At 49.1% G+C, this 27537-nt stretch overlaps 1 protein-coding gene across 3 annotated transcripts in view; it reads left to right on the plus strand.

Moving 5' to 3' along the window:
• atp9b (ATPase phospholipid transporting 9B) overlaps positions 1–27537 on the plus strand; it is a 51438-nt gene that overhangs the window by 15454 nt on the left and 8447 nt on the right. For all 3 annotated transcript variants that reach the window (XM_056582540.1, XM_056582541.1, XM_056582542.1), the window contains exons 9-22: positions 19–99; positions 2878–2953; positions 5193–5269; positions 9457–9617; positions 10008–10150; positions 11769–11881; positions 13591–13848; positions 19973–20134; positions 20650–20742; positions 22468–22551; positions 23474–23644; positions 24040–24138; positions 24497–24586; positions 25536–25680. In XM_056582540.1, coding sequence (XP_056438515.1) covers positions 19–99; positions 2878–2953; positions 5193–5269; positions 9457–9617; positions 10008–10150; positions 11769–11881; positions 13591–13848; positions 19973–20134; positions 20650–20742; positions 22468–22551; positions 23474–23644; positions 24040–24138; positions 24497–24586; positions 25536–25680 — 1753 coding nt within the window. The remainder of the gene's footprint in view (positions 1–18; positions 100–2877; positions 2954–5192; positions 5270–9456; positions 9618–10007; positions 10151–11768; positions 11882–13590; positions 13849–19972; positions 20135–20649; positions 20743–22467; positions 22552–23473; positions 23645–24039; positions 24139–24496; positions 24587–25535; positions 25681–27537) is intronic.

Consider the following 27537-nt stretch of genomic DNA (forward strand, 5'->3'; position numbering starts at 1 on the left):
CTCTATCTCCTGCTCCAGGACCTGTTCTCCATCCGGGCCTTCGTGCACGCCCAGAAGCCCCAGCTGGACATCCACAGCTTCGAGGGAAACTTCACCCGGGTACGGGCGAAAAGCCCCGCTGACATATTTATGAGCCATTAAACAACAAACCCAGATCTTGTGCAGGAATTGGATTGACACGACTTGATGCTTATCTCCATTACCGCGTCCTCTCACTGCAACAAAGGCGACTTGTGTGTGTTTGCGCGTGCACATGTACGCGCGCACGCGTGTGTGTGTGTGTATGTTTGTATTACAGCCATGCCTCCTATTACTCCGGGGACACCCCCCCCCCCCCCCCGCCCCCCCCCATCCTCCTATTATTTTTTTGCCTCTCTCCGTCCCCTTCCGCTGGTCCGTAATGCTTTTTTTTTTTTTTATTAATAGCAGATTAGTGCAGCGCCCAGGGAGATGACGGGCCGGCACAAAGGAGGCCTTTGTGGTCCGTCTTCACTCTTGGCCACACACCAGGCTTAGTGAACAGGCACTTCCTGCGCTCATTCATCCTCTGCGGCCTTCCTTTGCATAACGTGTGCTTTTAGGCCCAGCAGGATGGAGAGGGAGGGGGGGGGAGGGAAAAAAGGTTCCCACAGCAAATGAACTTACCTTTTGATAAGGGCTTCCTTTCTCTCTCTCTCTCTCTCTCTCGCTCTCTCTCTCGCTCTCTCTCTCGCTCTCTTTCCTTCCCCTCTCTCTAATTTTCGCTCTCTGTCTCCCGGACACTCTCTTGATCTCTCCCTTTTTTTCTCTTTTTCAATCCCCTCTCCTTCTCTTCCTTTCTCCAACTGTGTTTTTCCTCTCTGTCTTACTCTCAATCTACAAATCATTCTCTCTCTTCTCTCAATGCAATTATTCTCTCTCTCTCTCTGTCTCTGTCTCTCTCTCTCTCTCTCTCTCTCTCTCTCTCTCTCTCTCTCTCTCTCTCTCTCTCTCTCTCTCTCTCTCTCTATACACATATACATTATGTTTATTTGTTCGTTACCAGGGGCACCCCTCGGTTCCCATGGTAACGACCTGGATGTCCTCGTCAGTCTCGGTAGGCCGTCCTGGGACCTGCCTTCCCCATCGTCTCACATTGACCCCTTATTTGGTGTGCTGGATCCTGGAGGAACCGGGCATTTCACTTTCTTTGGCCACATATTTGTTTCGACCAGATCATGTTGCTGCCGGCAGGGATTCTGTAAGCGTAATTGAAGAACCCATACTCGGCCAGCATTAGTAAAAAAAAAAAAAGCATCCCCTTCTGAAAGCCTCTCCTGCTCGTGCTAATTAGTTATTTTTGCTACAATACCTCAAACAAAACAGGAAACGAGGTGTAACTCCTCCCCTTGATGAGTTTGGTTTCCGGCCCAGGCTCTGAGCCATGCAACGCACAGAAGTTCTGCTGTAGCATATTGGCACCGCGGTACCCAAGACTAAACCTCCCCTTAATGCTCCTCTCTCTAGTGTGTATTGACAGGATGTGGCTGCTTGGGTATCATAATTATTATATCACGCCGGGAACTTGAGCTGAAACGGGATCTGACGTACTTATCGCTGTCCTCTGCATCTGTGTCTTTAAAAAGAGAGGAGGGATGGAGAGATATGAAATGAGAGGCCCCCCAAGGGACTGTTTAACTCTCTGGCTGGCTCTGGCTCTCTCCCTCTCAGAATCACTTAACGGGGACATCGGAAACAATGGAAGTGAAGGTTAAAGGACGTTTTTTTGCACTGTTGTGACAAAGTCTGTTGTGGCAGCGGTTATGGCTTATGTTGAGCTATTCTTTCAATAATTCTACCAACATCAATACATTTGGTTTGATTCCTTCGATTCAATTAAAATACCTATGAGTAAACTCCAATACCTGTGATTAAATACCTGCAATTCAATGCCAATACCGAAATACTTGACTCATATTAATTTAAAACTTTAACTTCTTTCTAACATGTTGGCTGTAAAAAAAAATACAGAATTGATTATTATTGCAACCAAAACAGAATATTACGAATGCTCTATTTCTGTTGACTAAACAATGCAAACAATCCTGAACAAATACAAACAAGACTCAACAAATCCAGTCAAACCGGTTGCTGTCAGTTGGTCAATACAGAGCTAACTATAATTATGAATCCATACGGCAACGACCTTTTAGCTGTGAATTAGAAAAATATGGTCAATCAAGGAACCATTACTGTCTGTGGTTCACATATGCAGTGTCCTTTTTAATGATGGCTTCATATTGTCCTATCCACGGTTTAGTCGCAAAGGAATCATGGGAAACAAATCGAACAGGGAGTCCTGTGTCATTTTCACCCAGGAAGGTTTTATTGATCGGATATGAGTTGGATATTAATTTTGCCCTGATTGTGTGCCGGCCTTGAGGGCATGCAGCCTACTGTATGTCAAACAAATTTATTGATTGGATAACTGACTAACTGTCATCTGTATCTCCCTGGTTTAACTGCTTTGCGTTGCCATGGTTACCGACGTTACTGTATTTTTTACTATTTTTTACTGTAGTTTTTTACAATCTTACTGTACTACAGAACATATTTTTTCTAAACAAATGTAATTTATAATAGCAGATTTTATTCATAAGGTGCTTTTCTAAAACCATAATGACACTCTACACCATAACATGAAGCACAACTAAACAAAAATGTTGCTTACATAATGCAAGTAAACACATTTTGTGTACAAGTTCACAAAAATAACCGAAACAAACAAATATAAATTAAAAACTTGCATTACAGCATTTAAAGGACATCATTTTAGCATTGCAGAATGAGGCAGTGGGAGGTGAAGACGAGTCAGATGTTGAACTCTAACGTGTTATCCACCCCCCCCCCCCCCCACAGGAGGACTCTGACCCCCAGATCCACGAGAGTCTCAACATAGAGAACACGCTGTGGGCCAGCACCGTGGTGGCCTCTGGTGAGTCTCCTACGTGGGCGTGATGTGGACCTGTATGTACGAGGACGTGGTCGGAGACCCGCTACAACGCTGCTGAGCGTTCGCCTGTTGAAACAAGGCGGTATCAACGGACCTCGGTGGAAAACTTTTCGCGGGAAGCGCGATGTGAATCGCGAAAGACGGTCGGAGTCAGGCCTCACCCGTCCCCTGTTTTCAAAACCATAGAAGAAGAGAATAACATAACAGTATTGTTTCTCTGTTCTTATCACTTGGTTTCAAAGCATTTTGGAGCTTAATTTAAGATTTGCGAACTCAACTCCCTCAAAGGATCTGTGTTCTTACGATGAATATGAACAAAAAAAACAAACCTACAATGTCATAACATCCCTTCTTCTCTCTTGTCACAAAGAAAACGAAAAACTATACTTTGAGGGTTATAATAGGATTGTGGTGATCATAATCGAGGTCTGCATCCATAACCCTTGGCTTCATTTTCCCAGCACATAGAAACTTGCTCACGGTGGTCTGAAGCGTCTCTCTGCGGTGAGGCCGCTGACGTAATCCCCCCTCACTTACGCAGAGTGATTTCCCCGTAGAAATGTCAGTTGAGAGCGTTTGTCGTTCTCCTGGCGATGGCCGCCATTGATCTGCGGTGGCCCTCTGCTCTCTGGCCTGACCTTGACCACACACGCACGCACGCACGCACGCACGCACGCACGCACGCACACACACACACACACACACACACACACACACACACACACAGTCAAATGCTTACGCATACACACACTGTCTCACACACCCATCCACACACACACACACACACACACACACACATACTCACACACCCATCCACACAAACACACACTGTCTCAAACACACACATACTGACATACCCATACACACACAGCTGCACACACAGCCACATACTAATACACACAAACATATGCATAGCTCCACACACACACCTAGCCCTGACATCATCTGTGCTGAAGCTCAGCTCAGCTCTGGCCTGACACCCGATAGCCTTCAGAGTGGATCCACAGAGTGGCTGCTGCTGCGTCATCACCATCACCATCACCATCATCATCATCATCACATGTCCATTCTCTCTTATTTGTCTCTGTCTTTCACCCTCTGTCTCCCTCTTTCTCATTCGGCCTCTTTCACTCTTCATCACCCTCTTTCTCTCTTTTATTCTGTTTCTTTCTCTGCCTCGCGATGGGTCTCCCCGTCTCTCTCACCCTCTACCTCTTTCCTTCCCCTGTCTGTGGGTCTCTCTCTCTGTCTCACATTCTCTATCTCTCACTGTCTCTCTGTCTTTCTCTCTCCGTCCCCATCAAACGGGAGCCGCTGGTGCATGCTGGGAATCCCTCCATTCATCACATGGTGTTTTAATGTCTCACAGAATCACGACTAATTAATGTTCACATCAATTCCCACAACCACGGGTTGTTCCCTCCCCTCTCTGTCTCGCTCTCTCTCTCTCTCTCCCCCCCTCCCTCCCTCGTCTTATCTCTCCCATGCGCTCTCTGTCTCCCGCTCGTCGTTCAGGGTAACCCACGCTGACACGGCGGGGGGCCGGGGGGGGCGGTGTTTAGGATTATTAGTGTCCCTTCCTCTCCCATTAAGCCCATCTAATATTTATGACTCATTAAAGCTGTGTAATAACACCTCCGCTAATGAATGGACGCATCGATTGGTCCTCATGAGCTGCCGTAGCGTGGCTGAAGGTCTGCCAGACTAAACTTATAAACACCCACGCCTCTCTCTGTCGGGTCGAGAGACTACTGTGTGTGTGTGTGTGTGTGTGTGTGTGTGTGTGTGTGTGTGTGTGTGTGTGTGTGGGGCTGATTTGGTGTGTCTTGTCACTGACTGCTTGTGTATGTGGCAGCATTCTTCTTTGTGCGTGTGTGTGTGCGTCTTTCTCAGTTTGTGTATGTATGTATTTTAGCGTGTGTGTGTATGAGTTGTGTATGTATGTTAGTGTGTGTGTCTCTGTGTGTTTGTTTCTGTGTGTGGTCTGGTTAATGAGCAGCATTACTTACATGTGTATGTGTGTGTATGTGTCGGCATTCTTCTTTGTGTGTGTGTGTGCGTCTTTCTCAGTTTGTGTATGTATGTATTTTAGAGTGTGTGTCTGAGTTGTGTATGTATGTTAGTGTGTGTGTCTCTGTACATGTGTTTGTTTCTGTGTGTGTGTGTGGTCAGGTTAATGAGCAGCATTACTTACATGTGTATGTGTGTGTGGCCTTGGCAGGTACGGTGATCGGGTTGGTGATCTATACAGGCAAGGAGACCAGGAGTGTCCTGAACACGTCCTCGGCCAAGAATAAGGTGAGCACTGCGTTTGTTATCCATATCCTCCGTGGACAGAAGCTGTGGTCTGGGATTGAGCTGAGGTTGGAGACAACAAGAGGTCCCAGATATCTTTCATTCATTATTTTGCTGCATGTTGTGGATTTTTTTAAACACAGTCTCCACATGAGTCCAACACAGTTTCGTGTCTCATAGCAGTGGGTGCTCACTAGAGACGGTTTCTGTTGCGCTATAGAGCACTCCACTACCACCGAGTGTGTTCTGATTGGTTGTTATACGAGTCTTTCTGGCGTCTGCCAATTAACAAGAATAAATGAATCGAGTTTGCGGATCTGGGAGGCGGAGCTTCAAGAAATACATCCCCTGCCTTTGGCTGGACTCCTAACGATCAGATATCGAACCTGCTCCGTTAATATCTGGATTAAAAATATCGCTATTATCAGAAGCGATATTGCTAATAGGGATAATATTATGCGCTCAGAGAAGACTCTGTGCTTATTCACCCTCGATGCCGCTTATGTTGTTATAATGAAATTTCCTCTAATTTATCTTTGAAAGCACTACATTATTTAGATAAATCACATATTGTGACGTGGTTGTCGATTGCAACACACGCAATATGCAAGCCCTCAAAGAAAAACAACTTTCAGCCCCCTGTGACCAACACCGGCACAAAGTTTCCCAGACACCGCTACCTTTTCTCTCCCCCCTCCTAATCACTAATCACTAATCAATCACTCTGTCAGGGCGGGGCCCTAACCTTGACTTCCCAGATAGAGTTGGACCTGTCAATGCGAAAGGTCGCACTCAGACGCTAATTAACCAAGAGGGAAATTAACTTAACCGAGGATTTAAATGACATTTTCAGCACAAAGTTAATCCTCGCAGAATCCCCATCGAGCGTTTTGTCCCCCAGATTGGGGAGATTAATGAAAAGGCGCTCCTAAATATATATGAGGTCCTGCCTTTTTAAAGAGCAACGGAAAGAATGGAAACTGGTGCCAATAGACCCAGTCCAGAGTATAATGTATATAATTGTATCAATGGAGGTGCATTGCATCATCATAGCGTTTGGTGCAAGGCATATACTTTACAGTAAGACAATACTATACTACAATACAGTAAGACAATACTATACTACAATACTAACAGTAAATTTGCCTCTTTCTATGTTGTTTTGTTATCTTTTGATGAGGCATTTATTTTGTGTAGAGAGGCCGGAGAGTGGTTTTGAGAACTTAGGGACTGGCATGTAGCATAGGACCACAGGTGGGAATCGAACCTGTGTCACTAGTGGGTTGGGTCGCTGGGCCACCCCTATGCGATGGCTTTACGTTTGTGTGCAGCGCGCGCACACACACACACGACACACACACACACACACACACACACACACACACACACACACACACACACACACACACACACACACACACACACACACACACACACACACACACACACACACACACACACACACACACACACACACACACACGCGCACACACGCACACACGCACACACGCGCAGCCTCCTCAAGACGCGGGCGGTGTAGTGATTTCGACACCGGCGTTCCTTTTAATAAAACCCCCTGACGTCGGGACGGTCGAATCGCGCCGCGGCCGCGGCTCTGTGTAAAAAGCCGCGGCGTGCCGAGAGGAACTCAATACCTCAAGGGGATGATGTCAGAAGTGCCAATACGGAGCGGAGAGTTTGGGGGAGGAAGTCGATACAGTGCGGCTGAGGTCTCCCCCCCCCCCCCCCCCCCCCCCATCTACAACACCGCCCGCCCCTCCCTCCCTCATATAATCTGTTGTGATTGCGATGTCCCAGCGAGGGACCACGGCCCCCTCCCCGACCCAGAGCTTGATCTATCGGACGTGGCCGTCAGCGGCCCGTGTCTCCGCCTCTTCCCGGCGGTCGCACACACCTCCGGACGGACACGGTGTCAGCTGCACACGCAGGCCGGTGTTCTGCAGCACGGACGGCGCTTTTCGAGAACTTTTCCGACACTTTAGACATCTCGCTCCCACCGACCACTTGGAAAAATGTATGAACCACGCAGGGGGGGGGGGGTAATGAAACAACCCCGACGTGGCTTTGTTTCGTGCCGCAGCGATCGATGATCCCCCCCCCCGACCCCACCTTGGCTCGCCCGTCTCACAGATGCTATCCAGGACTTCAATAAATAGCCCAGGTCCTTGTAGTCTTGAGATTGTACACTCGTTGAATATTCATGCGTCCGGGGCTGCCATTTTTCATCGGCCTCGTTCGTTTCGCACACACACACACGCACGCACACACCCAAGACTCACACTCACACTAGCGCACAAACGCATGCACACACACACACACACACACGCGCACAAACGCATGCACGCACAGATGCACGCACACACACACAGAGTGGAATACAAGTCGTGCTGGCTAATCAAATCACTCCTTTCACTTATAATGGCCGTGGGATGAATGGGGTAGAATATGCATTTTTTTTTTTTTATTCATTGATAGCATCTTAAGGTTGAGGTAATTGAGCCCACCCCTTACACCCCCCCCCCCCCCCCCCCCCATTTGGCTGAATGAATAATGATTTCATCTGATCCTCCATGAGCCCGGGAAAGATTCTGACCGGCCATTGTTCAGACACAAGGAGAGCCCTTTCTGCCTCTTATGGGCCCCCCCCCCTCCCCCCTGCTCCTTTCTGTCTTAATTTTTCTTCATTCTAATCCACCCAGACCCCCTATTTTTCTCAATAGCTCAACCATGAAGTATGTTAGCGTGCCACTGGCTCGCAGTGAAGGAGGGACTCCCACACACCCACCCACCCACCGTCCAGCAGCTCCTTCCCCGCCTCCCCCCCCCCCTCTCTGTGTGTGCTCAGCCACTGGGTCGTACCCATCAGCTGGGGCGGGACGGCTGGGTGGATCCAGTGCTACTGTTCTGGTCGTCAGACTCACTCCTCTGGTCCGAGACCTTTTACACACCCTGGTGATGGGTGTGGAGGAAAACAAACGGTTGGAATCAATGTTTCGTGTCGCCCATTTGTTTTGAGGCCTTTATCTCACAAACAGTGTAGGGTGTTGCTGCGACCTGGGTTCGGTTCCTGGACATGGTCCCTTGCTGCTTGTCCTCCCCTCTCTCTCTCTCCCTCTCTCTCTCACTCTCTCTCTCTCCCATACCTTCCTGTATACATAACTCACTGTAACTTGATTAATAAAAGCATAAAAAGGCCAAAAGATATTCCTTCAGAGGATTATCTTCCTATATATTTCATATGCAGTCACGTTCCCCAAATCATTTTGTGTGTTTGTGTGTGTGTGTTAGTGTCATATTTAGCCGTTTGTTTAAGTGTGGTGTCTGAGAAAAAAAGCCCTCTGTGCGCTTCGCTGGCAGCGCCACCGTTGAGGGGGGGGGGGGGGGTGACACTTCTCCTCTTTTTGACGTCTTTTTTTTCCCACATGCTCTATTGGCTGGGCGACACACTCGACGAGAGACGAAGAAAAACATTAACAAACCCTCTTACCCCCCTTCCAACCCCCCATCCACATCTCACACTCTTTACTCACCATCATTACATTTTCTTCACGAGGGTCTCCAACATATGGGGGCTACCCCATTGACCTCTTATCATACGAACAAGCACTTCCACGCCAACTCTCTGCTTAGAGGTTTACCATGACAAAGAAGCAAACCCATAAACTCCGTCCCCCCCCACACACCGATGATGTAGTGGAAATATATATCCACAGAGGAATGTTTTTCATTGGTGTTGTAGTCTCTGCCCCTTGAAGAAGCCGTATTCTAAGGTTTTGCAAAGGGTTGGGGAAAGCGGCCATGTTTTGTTTGGCTCATAAACGTCAGTTGAAGTGCTAGAAATGCTAAAATGCTCGTTTTTATGTAACACCTGTCTTTTATATTTGTTGTATGAACCATGAAATGATTTGGCTGCCCTTTGTTGATAATCCGTCAAATATAGTTATGCTTCAATGTGGTTATCAATGCTATTTAGGATTTAGTCAGGAGATTGATTTTGAATTTGATGTTTAAAAGTACATTTATAATTATGAATTCAATTTTACGTGATCCATTGTACTGCTCTGCATTGAAATAAAACGAAACAACAAGCTCTCTGTTCTTGAGTTTCCCCCCATTTCCCCCGCTGTGCGGTAGACACGTGCCCTGACCTGAGTCTCTGGTCCCTGCAGGTGGGCCTGCTGGACCTGGAGCTGAACCGCCTCACCAAGGCCCTGTTCCTGGCCCAGGTGGTGCTGGCCTTCGTCATGGTCGCGCTGCAGGGCTTCGTGGGACAGTGGTTCCGCAACCTCTGCCGATTCATCGTGCTGTTCTCCTCCATCATCCCCATCAGGTGCTACACTTTGAGTCTCTGTCTCTCTCTGTCTGGGGGTTGTCTCTTTGTCACTCTCTGTCTGTCTGTCTGTCTGTCTGTCTGTCTGTCTGTCTGTCTGTCTGTCTGTCTGTCTGTCTGCGTTTCGTCCGTCTGTCTCTTTGGCACTATTTTCCTCCAGTGTCTGTCTTTCTGTCACCCTGTCTCTTTGTCCGTCTCTTTGGGGTCTGTCAGTCTTTCTTCCATCAGTCTGTGTCTCTGTCTTGGGTCTGTAAGTGTCTTCCATCTGTCTGTCTCTGTTCGGGGTCTGTCAGTCTGCCTTCCATCCCTTTGTCTCTCTGTCTTTGGTATTTGTCATTCCTAAAACAAAATGGCGGTTCTCTGACTGTGTCTGGTTCCCCCGGTCCCCAGCTTGCGGGTCAACCTGGACATGGGCAAGACGGCGTACGCCTGGATGATCATGAAGGACGAGAACATCCCGGGCACCGTGGTCCGGACCAGCACCATCCCCGAGGAGCTGGGGCGGCTGGTCTACCTGCTCACCGACAAGACAGGTACTGGGAACACTGGGAACACTGGGAACACTGGGAACACTGGTCAGGGGCGGGGCCTCCTGGGACGGGGAGGGGCTAGGGGTGGCTGGTCTACCTGCTCACCGACAAGACGGGTACTGGTGTCTCTGGGACCACTGGTCAGGTGCGGGGCCTTCAGGGACAGGGAGGGGCTTAGGGGCGGCTGACGGGTACTGGTGTCACTGGGAACACTGCTCAGGGGCGGGGCCTCCGGGGACGGGGAGGGGCTTAGGGCCGTCCTACTCTGCTGGAGGTCTGCAGGTGGTCTGCGGTACAGGGGGTCTCAGACCCAGGTCGGTGGTCTGAACGCACTGCTCTATACACTTTAAGGCTCGGTGGGCCTGTGACATGTTGTGGGATTTGTGTCCTGAAACTGGTTCCTGATATAGTAGGTACTATTCGAGATTTCCTTTAGTATCGATTCATTGTTCCCTGTGACGCAATTCCTTGCTACAATTTCCTCTCGTTGGATTTTTTTGGAGTATCTTTTTTTTACAGTTTGACAGCAGTTCATGAAAAATGCAAATTAGTAATATCCTGGTAATGACTTACTTAATAAATCATGCCTGAAAATTTTGAGACGATTTAATTTCTGGTTGTGAAGGTGGTGTATTGTACTAGTTAGTCACTTTGGATGAGAGCGTTTGCTAAACACCCTCAACGTAAACGTAGACTACACCTCCATTCAACAGCATGAACCGCATCATAAACCCCTCAAAGTTGACTTTGTGTACAAAGGCCGACCCACCCCTCCCTCCCAACATCAAGCTCCACCTCCACGCCACCCCTCCCAGCCCTGCAGCCTGTAAAACAAATGGGTGTTTGTCGCTGATGGCGACATGGTATAAGAATGATAGAGTCCCATAGAGGAGCAAGGCGCTTCCCCCTCCCTCGCTCTCTCTCCATCCCCAAACTATCTAGGTAGGAATAGATTAGCCTGGCCAGCTATTTATCCCCGTTGATAGTTAACGCAGACGGAAAGAGGACCAGGAACAATCAATCCCCTTGGATTGGATAACCCCGTGGCTGTAGTGTTATTGGAAGGTGGATGCAGGCCTAATCAGGTTTAGGCTCTATCAATACGCATCGTGGCAACAGGCATCCATTAAAGCAGCCCATTGACCCCATTTTCATGTTGATTTCCCGCTCTTGGTTTTTTTATCGGGCAGTTTGCGAACTCTGAACGCAGAGTGTCTTTAGTATGACTTTTTTGTGGCCGTGCTCGGGTTCGTTAAGTTAGCGAGCAGGCGAGTAATGAGGTTAGTGGGTAGGGTGGAGACCTGGTGCACCGTACTGTGTGTGTGTGTGTGTGTGTGTGTGTGTGTGTGTGTGTGCGCGTGCGCAGGGCAAGGTCGTCTTAGGGTAGGATGCTAATAACACCGCCACATCTTTCGGACACTATACACGTTCTGATACGCGAGACAAATTCTGATCAGAGGATCGACCCTTCATCCAACGTTCAGTCGAATGAATCCGTGATCCAACAAAGGAAGCATCTGCTAAACTGATAAATACTTTATAAAATGAATAAATAACTTTATTAATGTACATCAATTTTTGCAAACTCTAACCCTGAAATGTCTCTGATCTGAATCCGCAGGCACTCTGACCCAGAACGAGATGATCTTCAAGCGTCTCCACCTGGGGACGGTGTCCTACGGGACGGACACCATGGACGAGATCCAGAGCCACATCATCCAGTCCTACGCCCAGGTACAGTGGGCCCCCCCCGCCTGGGAGACCCGCCTCCTCCCTGGGGGACTGACCCCCCCATGGCAGCTGGGGGTCAGGGGGATACAACTCTCTGCTACTTCATGCTAAAGGACAGTCACTTACTTCGTTGCTTCCGCTCTTTAAGTGTGTGTGAATGTGTGCATGAATGTGTGAATGTTAAGCAATATTCAAAAGCGCTTGAGTGGCCGCTGGTTAACAAAACAAAAGCGCTGCGTTAAATGCAGTCCATTTACCAGTTACAGATCTTGGGTTGGATTTTTTACGGATGCTGGTTTAACAGAAGATGAGTAGATATTGTTCCTAAAGTATGAAAAGCCAAGCCTTCCCTCTTCCAACTGAGTGACATTTCCTATATTTAACCACGGCGGACCGCATCTTAAAGGAGAAGAGGGTCAATATTGTTCGTCTCAGTGGGTCCCTGAATGCCTCTCTGTTACTGTAGGCCAGTGTTGTTCCTCTCTGAGCGTGAGGCGCTGAAAGGCCTGACAGGGCCATATTGTTCACACTCCAGTCGACTCTAAACATCTGGTGAGAGCCGGGAGACCGGCTGCCAGGCGTTCCTGTTTGGAGCTTCAGCTGATGAAAAATGACCAGCTTCTTTTTTTTTTTCTTTTTTGCTACGAGCTAAAGCTAAGGCTGCTCAACTGCAGCTTCTCATATTTTGAACTACTAAGTAACTGAAATAAGGCTGCTACAGTCTAGAACATGAATACAAAATGATGACAAGAAAAATACTAGATGATGGTATAAATATATGATAAATGTATAGATAAAAATACAAAAATAAAACAAACACTTTGTCTGTGACCAAAAAATACGGAATCAACTGTGAATATAATTTTTTATTTAATCTACAAATAAAGAAATGTCTTTATTTGTAGACAATCAGCTCTCCTCATCACCTTCCTCACCCTCCTCATCATCAGCGTAGGAGTTCTCTGGTCTCCGCCCCCTCACAGGAAGTAGCCACGGCGTCTTAATGACACGTCTGAGATCACGCCTGAACCGCCAAGCCACATGATGCCCCGTCACAGCCAGCTGGCGTTCCACGGCTTGCGGTCTCTAGGGGGGGGGGGGGGATCGCGGCCTGGTGGCGCCCGTTGTGAGCCCCCACTCAGCTGAAAGGAGGGGCGTTGTCAGAGTGGGGGGGGGGGGGGGGGGGGCGCTGGGGGTTGTAGAGGCACCCTGTTAAGATATGATGTGATGGTTATGGGAGGGGGGAGGCTCTCTGTGTGATGGGGGAGGGGAGGGGGTTGTCAGTGTTTTGGGGTTCTGATTTCGTAATCTGTTGATCTAAGATGGATCCTCTTGTTAGGAATTAAGCAGAAAGAGAATTACTGTTTTCCGGAGACTTGTCACTAAAGACAACGGCGCGTGTACAAGTTTGTGACGCGCTCCTTGGTGATAAGACCCTGTCGGTCAAACCACTTTATCCATATTCAATAACTCACGCTAACTCCATTCACGCTAACCAGGCGCACGCTAACTACTATCACGCTAACTACTCTCACACTAACTCTGTCAGGCTAGCTATATTCAGGCAAAAGATCGGACATAATATGTAACGGTCATCTATTTTCCCGTTAGCTATGTACCACATCAGCGTGGTCGCATTACCTGATGTATGCTAACCTGTCTACGCTAACCAAATCCCCGCTTAACACTCCCCCGCCGCGCCGTCCCCCCAGGTGGTCCCGCAGCCGGCCAACGGCGTGGCCGGCGGCGCCACCCCCTCCAGGAAGCCCACCGCGGCGGCGGCGGCCCCCAAGGTCCGCAAGAGCGTGGTGAGCCGCATCCACGAGGCGGTGAAGGCCATCGCGCTGTGCCACAACGTCACGCCCGTGTACGAGGCCGGCGCCGGGGACGGCGGCGAGACGGAGGCCGCGGAGGCCGAGCAGGACTTCAACGACCACAGCCGCACCTACCAGGCCTCCAGCCCCGACGAGGTAGCTATGACGACACATCGAACGGGCGCCTTTTCTCGGCACTCAAGGGCACAGCCACACTCATTAGAGGTCCCGTGACATGCCACTAGGAATGCGCGATATACGATATAAACGATAGAAAATGGCCTACGATAGAGGGGTATACGTCATTACACAGAAGATTTTTATCTCTGCAGCTACAACATTATGTTGTATGATTTACAGTTTTGCACAATAAATGTTCTCAAAACGACATACTAAGTTTCTTTCTTTTGTTTTATTCATTTAGCAGTTTGGCTTTCCTTAGAGTCTATGTAACCTGTTCTGAAATGGTTATATTATGATTTATATATCTTGATATATATCGTTATCGCAATAGGTTGCAATGTATATCGCAATATGGATTTTAGGCCATATCGCCCATCCCCACATGCCACCAGGTGTGAGTGTGACTAGCATGGGACCTTTAAAAAGAAACAACAATAATAAGATACAGAAAAGATAATAACACTAGTAGTAAGAGACATAGCAATCGGCTTCAGATGGACTAGGCAGTTGTACAGAGATGTGTTTTGAGTTGCGATCTGAAACGGGGGAATGAGTCGGTGTTTCTGAGTTGGGGTGGTAATGAATTCCAGGACTCTTTGCGAGAGCACTCGTTGCTAAGCGATGCCGACTGGTTCCCGGAGTTCCTTGTAAAGTCAGTGCCCGGGGGGGGCGGCATGCAGCTCAGGAGGTACAGCGGGTTGGCTGGTAACCGGAAGGTTGCTGGTACGACCCCCGGGCTCCTCCTAGCTACCCTAAACTGCTCCCGACGAGCTGGCTGTCGCCTGGCAGGGTTGACACTGCCGTCAGTGTGTGAATGTCTGCATGAATAGGTGATGTTAAGCAATACTGTAAAGCCCTTTGAGTGGCCACTGGTTTGCAAGCTGCTTTATATATGCATTCCATTTACCATTGCTTGAGTTTATGAGCCGTTTAAACTGCTCCCTGTGAATTCATCTCTTCGACCCTTAGAGAAGACTCTAGACCTGAAATGCCTCGCTGGGGCTTGGGTTTTTTCTCCACCTCTGGTTCCCTTCCTGGTGATTCTCTAAACCGACTTGTTTTATAATGATATACTGGTTCATAATGGGCCTTATTCACCTCGCCACTTCCTCAGTTCCATCTTGGTGTTGAACCAAACCTCAAACAAACTGCCCAGTGTTTAAAACCCAAGATGGCCGTCAGGCGATGTTCTGAGCTAATGGCTACACCCATGGCATTATGGGGAAGAAAGAGGAGAATAAGATGAAGGAGAGACTCAATGATTATTGAGTACATGGAACTAAGAGACGGCTGTTGGTTTGTCGATAAGGAATGTCACTGCTCTTTTTCCGTTAAAAGAGCTGTTCAATATGTATTGAAGGAAAGATCATTGTCCCGCTGTTTGATTTGTCGGTGAAATCTTCCTTTTTTTAGTGTTAGGACATGACACAAATCAAGTCTATGTATGTAAAGTGCTTTTTTCCTACTTAATCTAATCCCGTCAGTCTATTCCCGAAGCCGTCTTTAACGGCTCAGATCATGAATTCGGCTTTCACCGAGAATAATATTGAGTGAGTTAATTGAGTTTTGACGTAACGAGATGTGGCGTTTCTTCACGGCTAACCGCGGCGGTCCCAGTGCAGATAAAAATGGTGGCCCAACTGAAATCTCGTATTTCACAAGCACAGTGTGTGGAGCCCCCCCCCCCTACACACTCTCCCACCCCCCCTTCTCCAGATTGATGTGTGCGTTTATTTATTTTCCTGTACGATCCACTCTATCTTTTTCCCCGTCTTTGTCTCCCACCGTTGGGGAGTGATCAATATTTAATTTTCTCTAAGAGACGATGAGTGAGTGTGTGTGTGGGGCTGATATCTATCGGCCCGTCCTCGCCACCTCTCTGTCCACTCTTTGTTCTCTGGCTGTCGTTTTATGTCCCTGTTCGGGGGCCCCTGACTGGGGTTCATTCTTGTGTGTGTCTGTGTGCGTGCGTGTGCCTGTTTTATTTCTGTGTTCCAGATAACATCAGAGCAGGTTATACAGGTGACTCGCACCTGAGACACCCCTCACTCACTCTTTCTCTTCATCTCTCACTCTCTTATGATCTCTCTTTCAATGTGTCTTCTCTCAACTCTACTCCCCCCTTGTCCTCTCTCCCCAACATCCCTTCCTCCCCCCTCTCTCCTTCTTTTCTCCCAATCTCTCCCTCTTTCCTTCCTTTTCCTCCTCCCTCCCTCTCTCTCCCCGAAATACCTCCCTCTCTCCCCTCTCTCTCTTCCTATTCCCTCTCTTCCCTACCTCTCTGTCTCTACCCCACTCCGCTGCTTGACCCCTCTTCCCTGAGGCAGATTACCTGACTCTGGGGTATGCCTCCGCCGTCGTCACGGTGATGAAAGCCCCCCCCCCCCCCCCCCCTCCTGGAGGTCAGACGAGGGGGTCAACAGTCGTACTTAGAACAAGAGCCTCCCTTTGACCTCTGACCCTGAGTGATGAGCGGGCCCCGTGACCGTGGCCTTTAATGACCGCAGGGGGCCGTTAACGACCTGCTTATCTTTTTCAATTGGTGTTAATTGGACGGCTGCACTGAGGGAAGACTGCAGTGTGAGGGAACGACCATGAAGATATGATCGATTGGTAATCGATCATATGGCTTCCTCTGGGTTTGAGGGAAGAAGTGTAGATGTAAACACGATTTAAAGCCATTTATGAAGCATTATTTGTCGTATTTGTGTCAATTCTCTTCACATCCTGACAGTAATCAATAAATCAAAAGTTGGGACCAAAACTAAAAAATAACCGTAATCTGAGTCTGTTGCAGGCCTGTACTAAGCCCGTCAAATCATTGCAGTCGGCCCGACTGAAATTATAGGATGGCTCACCTGTCTGTCTGCCTACCTCCGTGGCAGACGTATTGCTAAAGCTAGCGAGCTAGTCACTGGAGGGCTGGCTTTCTTTGGTTGGATGCTTTCAAAATGTATCTAAACCGGTTCCTCCACCAACGTCACCCTAGCTTTAAGCATCTGCCAGGATGTGAAGTTTTCACTGGTAACCTAAATATCTCTTGCAATCGATACAAAATCTATCGCTGAGGCAGTTGTAATCAATGCAACGATGCAAAGCAAACAAATCATCGCTCCGAGGGGGGCACATCCAGGGGTACGGCCATCAACATGAGGGGGGGGGAACTGAACTCTGACTGGGGGTTGATCCGGCGTTGAGACGTGGAGCAGGAGAGGGTTTGTAGATCCACCCGCCGGGGAGATCTACGCGCTGCTGCCCGGGGAACACTGGGGGGACGCCGGCGGATTGATGGCGTGTGTTGTTTAAACCAATCTGGTGTTGTCGTAAAGCTGTCACGCATCGTCTCCTCTCTTCTCTCTCTCTGTCTCTGTCTCTTTCTCTCTGTCTTTCTCTCTCTCTCTCGCTCTCGCTCTCTCGCTCTCTCACTCTCACTCTCACTCTCTCTCCTCCTTTCTTCTCTCTCGCTCTCTCACTCTCTCTCCTCCTTTCGTCTCTCTCTCGCTCTCTCACTCTCTCACTCTGCCTCTCTCTCTCTCTCTCTCTCTCTCTCTCTCTCTATGCCTCTCACTCTCGCTTTCTCTCTTTCTCTCGGTCTCTCCTCTTTTCTTCTCTCTGTCTCTGTCTCTGTTTGTGTTTGTGTGTCTCTCTCCTCTTCTCGCTCTGTCTCTCCCTTTCTTCTCTTCTCTGTTTGTCTCTGTCTCTCTACCCTTCTCTTCTCTCTGTCTCTCTCTGTCTCTCTACCCTTCTCTTCGCTCTGTCTCTCTGTTTGTCTCTGTCTCTCTACCCTTCTCTTCGCTCTGTCTCTGTTTGTCTCTGTCTCTCTACCCTTCTCTTCGCTCTGTCTCTCTGTTTGTCTCTGTCTCTACCCTTCTCTTCGCTCTCTCTCTCTCTCTCTGTGCCTCTCCCAGCATGGCGTGTGTAACCCACAGCTCGTATCGGGGCTGACAAGGTTTTAAATAGCTCCCATGAAACTGATGAGGGAGATTGAGGGGCTCTGTTTCAGATCCTGTGTGTGTGTGTGTTCCTGTGTGTTCATGTGTGTGCAGGCAGGTTTTCATGAGCGTGTGTGTGTGTGTGTTTGGTTTGTGTTCTCATGTGCTACCACCCATGATGCTGTGGGTGTGTTTTGTATTCCTGTGTGTGTGTTTGTATTCTTATGTGTGTGTGTGTGTGTGTGTGTGTGCGTTTGTATTCTTGTGCACGTGTCGGCCCCGCGTTCTAAATGCGCACCCTCCCTCCCTTCCCCCTTGTGTGTGTGTGTGTGTGTGTGTGTGTGTGTGTGTGTGTGTGTGTCCCCACGCGCACGCCGGGATAACGACACACAGATGTGTGTTAAGTAAATACAGCCGATCCTTGTTGCCGGGGCGCAGAGAGCAGAGATGACAGGGTATTAACAGGAAGTTCCAATTTGTAGGTCGGGAGTATAATAACAACCTTTGAGCGAGCAAATTGAAAATGAAGCCATTGAGGAGCCGAGCGGCACGCAGCTGAGGGACCCGTCTCGGGGGGCCCACTCAGTTCCTGCTGAGGAGGTGAAGGGGGAGGAGCGGGAGGGAGGGGGGGGAGGGGGGGGGGGGCGGGGGAGAGAGGGAGGGGGGGAGGGAGCGTGCTCCTCCGCAGCTGAATGAAGGGGGAGGCCGGGGGCCCGCACCGGGGAGCTCTCTCTCAGGGTCCCACGGCCTCTCGCCGCCGCTCCGGCCATGGCCCGCAACGCCCGCTTGTAGTGTTGTGTGTTTGTATTCTCCTGTGTGTGTGTGTGTGTGTGTGTGTGTGTATTTTTGTGTTTGTGTATCTCCGTGTGTGTTCTTGTATGTGTTTGTATTCTTGTGTGTGTGTGTGTGTTTTTTTTGTTGGTGTGGTGTGTGTGTGTGTGTGTGTGTGTGTGTGTGTGTGTGTGTGTGTGTGTGTTTGTTTTCTTGTGTGTGTGTGTTTGTATTCTTGTGTGTGTGTGTGTGTGTATGTGTGTTTGTATTCTTGCGTTTGTGTGGTTGTATTCTTGTGTATGTGTGTGTGTGTTCTTGCGTGTTTGTGTTTATATTCTTGTGTGTGGTTGTATTCTTGTTGGTGTGTGTTTGCATTCTTGCGTGTGTGTGGTTGTATTATTTTGTGTGTGTGTGGTTGTATTCTTGCTTGTGTGTGTGTGGTTGTATTCTTTTGTGTGTCTGTGTGGTTGTATTTTTGTGTATGTGGTTGTATTCTTGCGTGTGTGTGTGTGTGTGTTCTTGTGTGTGTGTTTGTGTGCGGGCGTCACGGTCGGGTCGTGGGTTGAGATGTTTAATTGTCCAGATTCAGATTCAAACAGGGACCCATCGAGGATGAGGAATGGGATGGGGGTTGATATCCCCGCTGTGTGTGTTTATTTATTTATTTCCTGTGCGGACGACGCGGTGTTGATCCGGTCGTGTTTTATTGATCTGACGTTCCACTGCAGTCGAACATCTGTTGATGAACAAAGACTGTCCTTCTGCTTAACCTGGGCCTGCTTCTCCAGTGAGCCGCTCCATGTGACTCACAACGACCAGACAATGGCACCAGTTCCTGATGAATCCCGCCTATTAAGATTGATGCAGATAGGGCATTGTAACAGGGCTAGAAAGTAACGTTCCTCGTGGAACTTTTGACCCCAAACTACTGGGATTACTGGGAGTTGCTTGAGGACATTAGAAGGCACCAGTGGGACTCGTGTGTGTTTAAAGGATCAGAGGAGCGTTCAGGGGACATGAATGGCCACGGTATTGTCACTCTAAACTGGGCCACATCAGTGCTTTGACGATTGACAATATATATATATTTTAAGTTATTATTCACTGCTCGCACATTTATTTTGAAATTTAAATGTGGATCAAATGATCAACAGCGAATAAGACTTATATTTTATTTCACGGGTGTGTGTGTGTGTGTGTGTGTCTGCGTACGTGTGTGTGTGTCTGCGCCTGCGTGCATGTGTTGTGTGTCTGCGTGCGTGTGTGTGTGTGTGTCTATGCATGTATATGTGCAGCCTTTGTATATATTCTCGATACTTAAAGGCCGCTAACTGCATTTAGTCGTCAGCGACAATAAAGTTGACCCTAATGTAATGTGTGTGTGTGGCCCCCAGGTGGCGCTGGTGCGCTGGACGGACAGCGTGGGGCTGACCCTGGTGAACCGGGACCTGGCCTCCCTGCAGCTCCGGACCCCCTCCGGGCAGGTCCTCACCTTCCACATCCTGCAGATCTTCCCCTTCACCTCCGAGAGCAAGAGGATGGGCATCATCGTCAGGGTGCGGCCAATCACAGCGCGGCTCGCCCACGACCAATCACATCGCTGCTCGCCCACGACCACAGCTCAGAAATGACAGTTGGCCAGTTGAATGTCAACTGACTTCTTTTTAATCGGTTAATGTTTCGGTTAACTTTTCTTACCGACTGGTTTTTATAGGTACAGACGTAAATAGATAAAACACTGTATATATGTATACCTCATCTTTTATGGGTTGTATCCAAAGCGACTCATTAAGGATGCAGGTAGATTTAGTTAAGGAGCAGGTAGGGGTAAGGCATCGTGTTCAAGGATGACTAGAGGTAGGCTGAGGACAATGTAGATCCATTACAGAACATTCTGAACACCCTCCCGACCAGGGTATCGTCTACTTAAAATAAGGCTCATGCACACACGCGCACACACAGACACACACACACACACACACACACACACACACACACACACACACACACACACACACACACACACCCCCAGGGTTCTTGTGCTCATGAGTGTTATGTCTGTTTGCAACAGGAGGAAGCAACAGGGGACATCACGTTCTACATGAAGGGGGCGGACGTTGCCATGGCGACCATCGTCCAGTACAACGACTGGTTGGACGAGGAGGTAAGTAATGCCCGAGTGCCGGACCCAAAAAATCTTAAAACATTTTAAAAAGACGACCCTAAATATGATTTTCAGTAATGTCCAATTTAGTTTCCCTTCCTAAAGAAAATCACAATATCCAGTGTGGACCTAGCCTGGCTAACCCCAGACCTCGTCTCACTCTACACCGAGATGAGGTCAGGGGAACCACACATTCATTTTCTTGTATTTGAGGCGTGGTTTATGATTGCCCGGAGCCGTTTATTGGGCGCTGCGAATATCTATCATATGAGTCTGTACGTCGCTCATAGCCAATCGCATCAATTATACCAGGTGACGGATGTAGAGCGACAGAAATCGATGAGGAAGAAGACGATGGGTGTGTGTTGCATTGACGTCGTCCTCGTCTCGCCGTCCCTCCCCGTTCTGTGATTGGTTCCCTATCCCAGGCGAAATTCGGATCCATGGAATCCAGGCTGCCTAGCAGCGCCAAATGAAATCGCGCGCAAGGCAGCTAGTGTGGACCCAACTGACATTCTTGTAGTGCTCTTTGGCAAAGATCTGACAACCATTTGGGGGTCACATCTTTCAAGTCAGTAGGCAACCTCAAACTACAAACCAGATCTACAACCTAGATCTAGGAAGCCGGGTCACCACGACAACGACTGCTGATCATCACGGCGGTGATTGAAACACAACCCCCACGATCACCACAACGCCATTAATGAGGACATCGTGACGTGACATCACAACGACTGATCTGGCGGTGGCTGCGTTCATCATAACTATATCGGCGTTATCGAGTCGCTGACCGCCCCCCCGGGGGCCTTCTGGGAATTAATCAGTGACCTAGATGGGTCATTAACGGCGTGTCATATCCCTGCGTCTGACGGGCGCTAACGACTGCTGACCGCACCGTGTTCCACACGGCTGTCAATAACCAATCAGCACCTCCGACGCGCCCCATTGGTTTATCATATCAGATATAAACCGCCAGCCCTCCCCGTTGGTTTTATGGTGTCCTCTGAGCCGCAGCCCCCCCCCCCCGAGGAGGGTATCTGTGATCCCTCATCGATCGGCCAATCACAGCGATGTATGTCTGTTGTGCTTTTGTCTGCCGGCGCAACATATTAATTATTGAAGGGACCCCATTTTGGATTTGATGCATCGTCTTCGTGCTCCATGTTGTAGGATGAGCGTGGATTAGAATCAGGGGGATGATGCTCTCTCTCTGTCTCTCTGTCTCTCTGTCTCTCTCTCTCTCTGTCTCTCTGTCTCTCTCTCTCTCTCTCTGTCTCTGTCTCTGTCTCTGTCTCTGTCTCTCTCTCTCTTTGTCAGTGTATATCCCTCTTTCTCCACTTTCTCTCTCTGTGACATGATTGTGACCGGTGGCTGGAACAACCGCCCTACAAGTTTAGAATAGTTTATGACTGACTTAATGGCAGTTTTGTGTAAAGATGCATATTTGAAAAGAGTTTAGAAAACAACGATGTGATACTTTCCAATGGGATTGTGTTGATTAGGGAGGAACAAGGAACGGATACAATTTGGAGAACAAGCAAAGCTTGATCCTGGACGGCTGGGAAAGTTGTTATGTCAACAAGTGAAGTCAAGAGATAATGAAAACCCTTTGTGATTGTTGGTGACCCTCCACTCCGTGTGTCCCTCTCTGCTCCCCCCCCCCCCTCCCCTCGATTCCTCTCCCCCTGACTCCCTTCTCTCCCCTCCCTCCCTCTCTCCCCTCAGTGTGGGAACATGGCGAGGGAGGGTCTGAGGACTCTGGTGGTGGCCAAGAAGTCCCTATCGGAGGAGCAGTACCAGGACTTTGAGGTGAGTCATCAAACGCCTCCTCCTACTCGTCCTCCTCTCTTCCTCTTCCTCCTCCTCCCCCTCTCCTCCTCCTCCCGCTCTCTCCACTTCTTCGACCTCTCTTCTCCTCTACCTCTTCCCCCTCTTCCTCTTCCTCCCTCTCCACCACTACCACCTCTTCCTCCTCTCTCCTCCTCCTCCTCTACCTCTCTTCCCCCTCTTCCTCCTCCTCTTCTTCCTCCCCCTCTCTCCTCCTCCTCTACCTCTTCCCCCTCCTCCTCCTCCTCCTCCACCACTCTACCCTCTACCTCTTCCTCTTCTCCCCTCCCCCTCTCTCCTCCTCCTCTACCTCTTCCCCCTCTCCTCCTCCTCCTCCACCACTCTACCTCTACCTCTTCCTCTTCTCCCCTCCCCCTCTCTCCTCCTCCTCTACCTCTTCCTCCTCTCTCCTACTCTCTCCTCCCCCTCTTCCTCCTCCTCTTCCTCTTCCTCCTCCCCCTCATTGTCTTCCTCCTCTCTCTTCCTCTCTCCTCCTCCTCTACCTCTTCCTCCTCCTCTTCCTCTTCCTCCTCCCCCCCCTCTCTGTCTTCCTCCTCTCTCTTCCTCTCTCCTACTCTCTCCTCCCCCTCTTCCTCCTCCTCTTCCTCTTCCTCCTCCCCCTCTCTGTCTTCCTCCTCTCTCTTCCTCTCTCCTCCTCCTCTACCTCTTCCTCCTCTCTCCCCCTCTCTCCTCCCCCTCTTCCTCCTCCTCTTCCTCCTCCTCCTCCCCCTCTCTACTCTTCCTCCTCTCTCTTCCTCTCTCCTCCTCCTCTACCTCTTCCTCCTCTCTCCTCCTCCTCCTCCTCCTCCCTTCGTCCCAGATCAACATCCCCCCCGTCCTTCATCACAATCGCCATCACAGCGTCGGACCAAACTGACTGCTTTCTCCTCCCCCCCCGCCCCAGAGCCGCTACAGCCAGGCCAAGCTGAGCGTCCACGACCGCAGCCTGAAGGTGGCGGCGGTGGTGGAGAGCCTGGAGCGGGAGCTGGAGCTGCTGTGTCTGACCGGCGTGGAGGACCAGCTGCAGGCCGACGTCCGGCCCACGCTGGAGCTGCTGCGCAACGCCGGCATCAAGGTCAGAGGTCTACCGCCTTGTAAGGTGTATGGTCAGAGGTCGCATGCGGGGTCAGAGGTCGGAGGTCACGTTGTAGAATGGACGTAGGGGCCCGAGGTCAGAGGTTGCGATGAAGTTGGATGTAGGGTCCGAGGTCAGAGGTCAGGTCATAGAGCAGATATAGGGTAAGAGGTGAAGTCATGGAACAGAGCTAGGGTCGGGGTCATATCAGATATAGGGGCAGAGGGGGGGGGTCGTTGATGTAATGTGTCTCGCCAGTTGGCCCCTCGTTTGTGGGGGTTTCCGTCTCTCCGGGCTCAAACATTTGTTTTACGGCAGATTACATTCGTATTAGTGTGTGTGTTTTGTGTTTCATCCCTTAACCTTGCGATATTGCTTGTTGGTGTGGTGTCCAGATCTGGATGCTGACGGGGGACAAGCTGGAGACGGCCACCTGCATCGCCAAGAGCTCCCACCTGGTGTCCCGGAGCCAGGACATCCATGTCTTCAAACCGGTGGGTTTCAATCTGTCTCTGTCTCTGTGTCTCTGTGTCTCTGTCTCTTTTCGGTTTGTTTTGCAGGCTCAGTCCCCTACCTTTTTCTCCCTCACCTTCTCCCTTTCTCTCCGTCTCCGTGTCTCTCTCTGTCTCTCCATCAGAGAGCATGTTTCTCTCCGCATGGGGGGGGGTCTCTCTGTGTCTTTCCATCCCCGTTCTCGCTTGCTCTGCATATGTGTCTCTGTGTATTCTGGTGGCTAATCGTAGCGTGTGGCTAACAGGGTAATGGTAGATTCGGGTGGCTAAACATAGCGTGTGGCTAATGGGGGATATTGAAGCATCTCGTGGCTAATCGTAGCGCGTGGCTCTCGAGCAGGTCTCCAGCCGTGGAGAGGCCCATCTGGAGCTCAACGCCTTCAGGAGGAAACACGACTGTGTCCTGGTCATCTCCGGAGACTCCTTGGAGGTACTGACTCTCTCTCTCTCTCTGTCAGACGCTGCCTGACTCGCCCACAGCTACTCAGCTGGGCTAAATAGGCAGAGAGCGGCTCTAGAAGGGAAATCAAAGGCCCGAGCTAATGCTGTCCTTGAGAGTTCAAGCAGACCCATATGGGACCGGCATGGGTAATATTCAATCTGGTTTTCGTTGGATAAAAAAAAAACTCTTTTGATTTTGCTTATAATATGTATACGCTACTATTGTTTTCACTCAAACTTTAGATTTATTCTATCTGTAATTATCATGTCAATCTATTCATCCAATGAAGCTCCGAACCCAAATGCTTGGAAACTACTTCAGAAAAAAAAAAAAAATTAAAAAAGAAAATATATATTTATTAGTGCTGACAGTTAAACGCGTTATTAACGTTTATTTTTATTTTTATTTTTTCTTTGGCTCAAAACAAAGAAGCAGTAGCCTGACTGCTATGTTCAAGGCAGTATGTTTGTATGTTCATCGTTTAATCGCACTAAAGGCTTTCTTTTTGTATCGTCCTGTATTGATCAGTATATGCCAATGTTGTTATCAATAAAAAACATTTGCACAAGGCAAGCCGATGCACTTCTCCATGTTGATAAGAGCATTAACATTAGAAAAATTAATGGGACAAAGAAATCAAGAATATAATTATTTTCTGCGATTGCTCGCGATTAATTGTGAGTTAACTATGACATTGATGCGATTAATCACGATTAAATATTTTAATCACTTGACAGCACTAATATATAAATATACACAGTTTATATGATTCAATATTTCATTACCCTGAATATGTCCTTCTCCATCTACGGGTCCACCTTTCATACACCACACCAAACCCCAGCACACCCCTGGCCCCTCACTAAACCCTTCCCCGCGTCTCTGTGCCCCCCCACCCCCACCCCTTCGCCCACGTGCCCCCCACCCCCCCACCCAGGTGTGCCTGCGCTACTACGAGCATGAGTTTGTGGAGCTGGCGTGCCAGTGCCCCGCCGTGGTGTGCTGCCGCTGCTCCCCCACGCAGAAGGCCCAGATCGTCACCCTGCTGAAGCAGCACACCTCCAACCGCACCTGCGCCATCGGTGAGCAGCGCCCCCAGAACGGTTCAGACCTGACGCGGTTCAGCCCTGACCCCGTTCAGACCTGACCCGGTTCAGCCCTGACCCGGGTTCAGACCTGACCCGGTTCAGACCAGACCCGGTTCAGAACCGACCCGGGTCATACCCGACCCGGTACAACATTGCGGCCGGGTCGAGTCCGTGTTGATTTATTGAAGCCTGTAATCCCAGTACCAGTCTTGCAAGGCTTCTGGGAGCAGAGTGGTTTTTAAAAGTGTCTCACACTTGCACTCACAAACTCAAACTCACACACACATTAATGGTATGTTCCTGAATACTCCAGCCTTCCGAGTTGCACTTTTGATGTAATTTCCGGTCTCGGAGCATTTATAGCGTTCCTGTTCGTCTTTGTGATTGTGTCAGGAAATTGGCTAGTCGTTGTTTATTGTTAGCTACATTAGCCTCTTAAGCAAACCAGCCCGAAAACAAACAACACAACTTTACATTGTATTGCACGCACAGCAAGACCGTGCAATGCATAAATTGGTGAACGGAATAAAGAAAAATCAAAATCAAAAATGCGTACACGCACTAGCCAACTCACTGTCTCACACACACACACACACACACACACACACACACACACACACACACACACACACACACACACACACACACACACACACACTCACTTTGAGACTTTTTATTTCTTGAAGCCTGTAATCCCAGTTCCAGTCTCAAATGGCTTCTGGAAGTGTAGTGGGCAGGTGGTTTTTAAAAAATTGGTGTTTGTTTGAGTAGATAGACGGGCATATCTGCTTATGTCTGAGCATAGTGAAAGGATTGTTTTCTTGGATGTTTTCATATTTATTAAGAATCATATAGCAGTTCATGCCAACACTGCATTACTAGGGCCCGGTTCAGACCAGACCCGGTTCAGACCAGACCCGGTTCAGACCAGACCCGGTTCAGACCTGACGCGGTTCAGACCAGACCCGGTTCAGACCTGACCCGGTTCAGACCTGACCCGGTTCAGCCCTGACCCGGTTCAGAACCGACCCAGGTCATACCCGACCCGGTACAACATTGCGGCCGGGTCGAGTCCGTGTTGATTTATTGAAGCCTGTAATCCCAGTACCAGTCTTGTAGGGCTTCTGGGAGCAGAGTGGTTTTTAAAAGTGTCCCACACTTGCACTCACAAACTCAAACTCACACACACATTAATGGTATGTTCCTGAATACTCCAGCCTTCCGAGTTGCACTTTTGATGTAATTTCCGGTCTCGGAGCATTTATAGCGTTCCTGTTCGTCTTTGTGATTGTGTCAGGAAATTGGCTAGTCGTTGTTTATTGTTAGCTACATTAGCCTCTTAAGCAAACCAGCCCGAAAACAAACAACACAACTTTACATTGTATTGCACGCACAGCAAGACCGTGCAATGCATAAATTGGTGAACGGAATAAAGAAAAATCAAAATCAAAAATGCGTACACGCACTAGCCAACTCACTGTCTCACACACACACACACACACACACACACACACACACACACACACACACACACACACACACACACACACACACACACACACACACACACACACACACACACACACACACACACACACACACACACACACTCACTTTGAGACTTTTTATTTCTTGAAGCCTGTAATCCCAGTTCCAGTCTCAAATGGCTTCTGGAAGTGTAGTGGGCAGGTGGTTTTTAAAAAATTGGTGTTTGTTTGAGTAGATAGACGGGCATATCTGCTTATGTCTGAGCATAGTGAAAGGATTGTTTTCTTGGATGTTTTCATATTTATTAAGAATCATATAGCAGTTCATGCCAACACTGCATTACTAGGGGCATTAGAGCATTGC

Source organism: Gadus chalcogrammus, chromosome 22 (assembly GCF_026213295.1).
Source record: "Gadus chalcogrammus isolate NIFS_2021 chromosome 22, NIFS_Gcha_1.0, whole genome shotgun sequence".
Classification (NCBI taxonomy): domain Eukaryota; kingdom Metazoa; phylum Chordata; class Actinopteri; order Gadiformes; family Gadidae; genus Gadus; species Gadus chalcogrammus.